The sequence below is a fragment of the Tamandua tetradactyla genome, chromosome 16, assembly GCF_023851605.1.
Source record: "Tamandua tetradactyla isolate mTamTet1 chromosome 16, mTamTet1.pri, whole genome shotgun sequence".
NCBI lineage: Eukaryota > Metazoa > Chordata > Mammalia > Pilosa > Myrmecophagidae > Tamandua > Tamandua tetradactyla.
In genome coordinates this window covers 6,791,455-6,798,441 of record NC_135342.1, presented here as the reverse complement: position 1 = coordinate 6,798,441, position 6,987 = coordinate 6,791,455, and the positions used below count along the sequence as shown (strand labels likewise).

At 37.6% G+C, this 6,987-nt stretch overlaps 1 protein-coding gene across 1 annotated transcript; it reads left to right on the top strand.

The window, feature by feature from the left end:
• Positions 1 to 439: 439 nt before the first annotated feature.
• Positions 440 to 5,415, top strand: LOC143658679 (vomeronasal type-1 receptor 4-like). Its single transcript, XM_077130859.1, has one exon. The coding sequence runs from the start codon at positions 1,325 to 1,327 to the stop codon at positions 2,261 to 2,263; it is 939 nt and encodes a 312-aa protein (XP_076986974.1). The 5' UTR covers positions 440 to 1,324; the 3' UTR covers positions 2,264 to 5,415.
• The last annotated feature ends 1,572 nt before the right edge of the window (positions 5,416 to 6,987 follow it).

Genomic DNA, 6,987 nt, shown 5'->3' with positions numbered 1-6,987 from the left:
CAAAGACAAAATCTGGGGGATTACTGGAGAGGTGTGTGTAGTGAATTTATGCTTATAATAAAATGTCAAGTGAATCTACAAGTATCATTTGATTCCGTATAGAAACAGTTTATGTGAGTGGTAACTGCTGAGATGGAAATGCTTTCTCTAACTCTCAGTCTATAAAGTGCTTTTTGAAGTCAGCTATTGTATTTCTACTGAAAATGTAGAAGGTCTGGTAATTATAGTGAGACACGTTTCCCTCCTAAATTACTGCTTCAGACAGCAGCTGTCTTCCTCAAATGTATCTTGTGATCTTTTCTCTGACTTAGAAACATTCTAACATCAACCCCAAAATATGCCGTTTAAATTTTTAATGTACACATTTCCATGTCATGGAGATTTCATTTTCCACTAGTTTCTTATATTGTTAATAATATTCTCATCTCATGCAAGTAGTTTTAACTCATATATTAATTAATACATGAGTATATCAACTGCAAAGACTAATGAATTGGTTTCTAGCCCACACTGTCTTTAATATATTAGAATTCCAGGCCCTGTCATTTAGGGTATGATAAGAGATTGTTTAATGATTCATAGGGTAGGCACTGTCATATCTTTGTTCCTGGCATAAAAGCATATGTGTTTTTCAGTTACCATCCTAATATTGACCAAGTCTTGCTTTCATTAAATCCAACTTGGCCATGAAAACAGTTCCTTTAGTATTAAACTGCAACCAGTGCATCTATGTCTATTAATAAGGACTGTGAAAGCTTCATTTATAATTAATATTGGCCTCTGGATTACATTTTTATATGACTAGAAGACTGTTACCACAATAAAGGTCAAGTGGAATATCATGAGTGTAAACTCAAATTGCAAGGTGTAAGAGCAAAACTCAAACCGTATCAGGATTACTGCAAGAACACAACTAACTGGTTTTGTTAGCATAGTACAGGGGTTAACTGCACACCCAGTTCAGGTCTCAGTTTTTCACTAACCAGCATGTGAATGTAGGCAAATCTCCCTGTGCCTAAGCTCTCCTTGTCCTCATAATAAAAGCCAAACAAGTGCCCATCTCATAGATTGTGAAGAATGAAGAAGTTATCACATGTACAGTCTTCACAGCAGTGATTCATTCATTAAAAAACACTTTAACTGTTATATATTCAACTATAGGAAAACCCTTAATAAAAGACAAACTTAATACAAACATTTCTTAGTGGGCAATAATGTTAAATGGAGAAGATTGGATTTCATTTGACATGTAGCCCACATCTCCTATCCCCATGCAGAATCTTCTGGCTCTAAAGACAGATATCAGTGCCTCAGAACTAGCAGAATGTCCTCCAGTGATGTGGCATCAGGCTTGGTCTTCTTATCCCAGATTTTAGTTGGAGTGCTGGGAAATTTCTGTCTTCTGTACCATTATCTCTTCCTTTGTATCACCGGGTGCAGGCTGAGGTTCACAGATTTGATTATCAAGCACCTGATTTTAGGCAACATCTTGTTAATTCTCACTAATGGAGTCCCCAGGACATTGGCAGAATTTGGGTTGAAAGATTTCCTCAATGACTTTGGATGCAAACTTCTTTTCTACCTTCACAGAATGGGCAGGGGTGTGTCAATTGGCTGCACCTGCCTCTTGAGTATCTTCCAGGCCATCACCATCAGCCCCAGGAATTCCAGGTGGGCAAAGATTAAAGTGAAAGCTCCCAAGTACGTTGGCCTCTCCATATCTGCGTGTTGGCTCCTCTACATGCTGGTAAATGCCATTTTCCCTATGTTTATGACTACCAATTGGGGAAATGATACCACTAAAAGAAAAGCTTTAGGGTACTGCTCTGTTATAGAAACTGACAAAATCCGAACCTCACTGTACACTGCATTGTTATCATTTCCTGATGCTTTATGCTTAGGACTCATGCTTTTTGCCAGCAGTTCCATCGTTTCCATCCTGTACAGGCATAAGCAGCGGGTCCAACACATTCACAGAACCAAACTCTCCCCCAGGTCCTCCCCTGAGACCAGAGCTACTCAAACCATCCTTTCACTATTGAGCACATTTGTATTCTCTTACACCATCTCTGCCATCCTCCAGATATTTACTGCTGTTTTTCATAATCCCACTTTGTGGCTGCAGAAGATGGGTATACTATTTTCAATGTGTTTCCCAGCTGTTAGCCCCTTTATTCTCATGGGCCACAACTCCAGTGTATCTGGGCTCATCTTGTCCTGTAGAAGGAATAAAAAATCCCCTAATTCCATCAGGTATATGTAAATGGTAATTCTTGACACAACATTCCATTGCTTATTCTCTTGCCCCTCACAGAAATGCAAGCATGATTATGTAGCTGTCACCTCGACAAGAGAATGGGAGTGTGCACACAAAATACACACATTTCCATATGTATGAATTTGTAACATGTGTGTTTAGGTGTCTGTGTAAATATATTCACACATACATTTGTACACAGATTGCTTTCTATCAAGCAGGAATATTTGAAAATTTTATACTAGGAAATGTAAAAATAGTACAAATTACAAAGAAAATTTTCTTTTTCTTTTTTGGTGGTGGGGAGGGTACATGGTCCAAGATTCAAGCCTGGGTCTCTCACATGAAAGGTGAGCATGAATTCTGAGTCTATTTTGTTTGATTTTTATCTATGTATGTATTTATTTACAGAATAGATTATCTATTTATGCCATCATAATAGTCAAGTAATTGGTAAAGAAAAATCATGAAATATATTTCTTCATTGCTCTACTTTAATCTTTAAGTTTTTGCAACTGTCTTGAAATAATACCCAATTGAATACAAATAATCATTTACTGTAACAGTAGAAACTAGTCTATCAATAATGGATATATTTGGAAGGAAATTTATCACCGGACTGTTTTTTCTTCATGACACTTGTTCTATTTTCTTAATTGATCTGCCTGACATCTCTGTTCGGATTTCAAATAATTCTGCATTATACCCCTTTTCTTTGGTAGTTGATGCAGTATCTTTCATTTTTTAACCTATAAATTGTAACCTACAATTTTAAACTATCACAGTATCAAGTTATTTAATACCATTAACTTCTACTTTGACAATATAAGGAAAATAACATGACATGACACAATCAATTTGTTAAAAGAAATTCTGATATTTTAAAAATATGCACTAAGTTATATGCCCAAGGCATCGGTAGACAGCTTAGAGAAATTTTAAAAACTGAACACTTTCTGTATGAAGTTCCCAGATTAGATACTAGAATGTTTCATTCTGTTCTTGCATATGTGAGTGTTTTTCAGTTTGGGACTTAAGCAGAAGTTCTGCACATAAATTCTAGAAAATGTTTCATTGACACAGGTATGGATTTCTGTTGGATATGTACATAGTATGTAAATGTTGCATCATATATTCACAAGCCACCTTTAGGAGACACTGACAAAAAATTTGCAAAATGTGTGTACAACATGGAACTTTCAGTAGGACATGAGATTTTGTTGGTTTGTCCAGAGTGATGCCCCTATAAATCCCAGAATGATTTGCACAGTGAATAAAAAGTATCTGCAAAGTCCCCTTTAGGGAATGGTAAGAAAGGGGGAAAATTCAACTTCCCCAACTTGAATTCTTGATATTTTCACAAGCAGTGCAGACAATCAAAGCTATAGACTGAGCTCCCAATCTTGGGGTTTGTTTATATGAAACTTAATTCCACAAAGGATAGGTCAAGTCTACTTAAAATTGGGCCTAAGAGTCACCCCCAAGAGAAACCCTTTTGTTGTTCAGATGTGGCCTCTCTCTCCAGCCAACACAACAAGCAAACTCACCACCCTCCCCCTGGCTACTTGGGGCATGAGTCCCAGGTGGAAGGACCTTACTGGCAACATGGGACAGAGATCCTGGAATGAACTGAGTCTCAGCATCAAGGGATTGAGAAAACCCATAGAATGAACTGAGACTCATCATCAGGGGATTGAGAAAATCTTCTCAACCAAAAGGGGGAAGATGAAATGAGACAAAATGAAGTGTCAATGGCCAAGAGATCCCAAACAGAGTCAAGAGGTTATCCTGGAGGTTATACTTATGCATTAAATAGATATCATCTTGTTAGTCAAGAAGTACTGGAGAGGCTGGAGGTAACTGCCTGAAAATGTGGAGCTGTGTTCCTGTAGCCATGTTTCTTGAAGATGATTGTATAATGATGCAGCTTTCACAGTGTGACTGTGTGATTGTGGAATCCTTGTGTCTGATGCTCCTTTTGTCTCCCTTATCAACAGACAAGAAAACATATAGAATAAAGATGAATAATAGGGGGAAAATTGTTAAAATAAATTTAGAGTAAAATGCTGGTGATCGGTGAGGGTGAGGGGTGGGGGGCAATGATATGTATGAATTTTTTTCCATTTTCTTTTTACTTTTTATTCTGAATAGATTCAAATGTTCCAAGAAATTATCATGATGATGAATATGCAACTATGTGATGATATTGTGAATTACCGATTACATATGTAGAACGGAATGATTAAAAAAATGTGTGTACAAGTTTTTACACCTACCAGCAGTGTGTGAATTTACTGCTGTATCCATATCTTTGCCAACATTGGGAATCTTCTGCATTTTCATGTCTGGTAGGTGTGAGATAGTAGCAAATAGTGGTTTTATTTGTACTCCCTTGTTTAGTAAGAGGATTGAGAACTTCTCACATGTTTATTACACATTGGGTAAAACCTTTTTTCTTTTTTTAGGCGCTGTTCATTTTGTCCATCTTTTTTCCCATTATGTTCTGTGTGGTTTCCTTATTGATCTGTAAGGTTTCAGTGTATATGCTATATAGGAATGCTTTCTTGGTGCCCATTCTCTCTCTTTCTCCTCTTCCAGTAACCAGATTCTCTCTTTCACTGCCTACTTCATTGTCTTTTCATGAGAAGATCTTAATTTTAGTATAATCTACTTTGTGATTTTGTCCTTTACCTTTTCTTTTGTTTAAAAATCTTTTCCTATTTTAAAGCCATGGAGTTGCTCTTCTTTGTTTTCTTTTGTAAGCATAATCTTTTTCTTTAAAATTCAGATCAGTAAATTATTCATAATTGATTTCTTGTATTATGGGTAGGGTTTAATTTTTCCTAAAGGGTTAAGAAATTCAATTGATTCTGAAACTATCATAGCTAGCTTTTTATTTTTATTTGCTTTCATTGCCTCACCCAGTTTAACCCCACCTCACCCTTGGAGATGACTTTTCAGTGATGTCTGTTGGGAAATCTATCACTTCCTGACTATTTCAGTCCTTAGCAACCCCACAGACCACACAGAAAAAGTTAGGTGACTTGTCAAATATTTTCTATGGGTCTTTTGCTTTGGAGAATGGATTATTTCCATTTTTAAGGGTCAGTTTACACCCTATTGGGAGAAATCCTCTGTGGTTGCCTCAGGTTCTTTTTCTTCCTTTCTTTTCTTTCTTTCTTTCTTCTTTCTTTCTTTCTTTCTTTCTTTCTTTCCTTCTTCTTTCTTTCTTTCTTTCTTTCTTTCCTTTCTTTCTTTCTTTCTTTCTTCTTCTTTCTTTCTTCTTTCTTTCTTTCTTCTTCTTTCTTTCTTTCTTTCCTTCCTTCCTTCCTTCCTTCCTCCTTCCTTCCTTCCTTCCTCCTTCCTTCCTTCCTTCCTTCCTTCCTTCCTTCCTTCCTTCCTTCCTTCCTTCCTTCCTTCCTTCCTTTCCTTCCTTCCTTCCTTCCTTCCTTCCTTCCTTCCTTCCTTCCTTCCTTCCTTCCTTCCTTCCTTCCTTTCCTTCTTTCTTTTTTCTTTTCTTTTCTTTTTGTAACTTATGTCAACTTCTGTCCTGACTGTGTTACAAGAATGTTTATAAAGCAAACAAACTTGGGGGATGGCAGTAGTATATCTAACCAAAGGGCAATTTACTATCCTGACCAATATCATATTGGTCATACTCCCTCTGAGAAAATGTTGGTCACCTTTGTTTGAAGCACAATTTAAGGGACTGAGGACCTAAATCTTAAATTTCCTCAGCTGTGATGTGATTTTCTGCCTACACAGCATCTTCAACATGTCGATAACTAAAAAAGAGGAAAATATGTATAACTGTGAAGCTCTGTCTTTAATAAAGATAATGAAATAGATCAACTTGACTTGTAATGTGCTTTTTGGCCCCTCTTATGAGCTGCTTGGACCCAAATGCCCCCTCCTGGGCCAGAGAGTCCTGCCTTGCAAAAAGCCCCCTCCTCTCAATCTCACATGCTTGCCTTCTTGTCACAACCACTGGGAAAGGTGTAATTTAATCTCAGCGAAAAATATTGGGAAAGATGTAAGTATCCCCCCAGAGAGAGCAAGAGAGTATATATTTGGGCAAATTGATTGAGTTTGGGCACAAATTGCAAAGGCAGTTGTTGGGAGACAGGACCATGGAAGGGGAAGAAACGCAGACACCAAATGGCACCAAGGAGGACACTTGGCAAAACATTCTTGGTACTACCAAATTAAGGGAGCAGAATTATATGAAGAAGTCCCTCCAATGCCACTTCTCGGCATTCAACTTTGCCAAGTTAAAAAAGTACAGCTTTGCATTGGTCATGGTTCAGATTGCTTTTTGGTTATTAGCAGGTATCTTTCTAATTTCAACCAAATTCAGAGATAAAGCCTATACAGCTGCATTTTACTAGAAGTTTCAGCTGAAGCTCTGAGACATACACAAAATTTCTAAGAAGACTATCACAATTCATCTCCAGGACTATGACAATTTGGATCACACCATTTCTTTACAGAGGCCAGGAGTGAAGATTAGAGCAGAGTTTAGGTGTTTTGAACCAGATTATCTGAATTCCATGGCTTTTCCTCCCTGTCCCAATAAAGGGTGAGGGAGGGCTCCTTTACCTCAAGTCTGGAAAGCAAGGCATTTAGGAACCTGGCAGATAGTTGAACAGGTGTTCCCTGCATTTTTGGTGGGTAAGGGGCCTTGGGTGTCTGTGTCTTAAGCTCCTAAGCACTCCCAAGGACAAGAATCC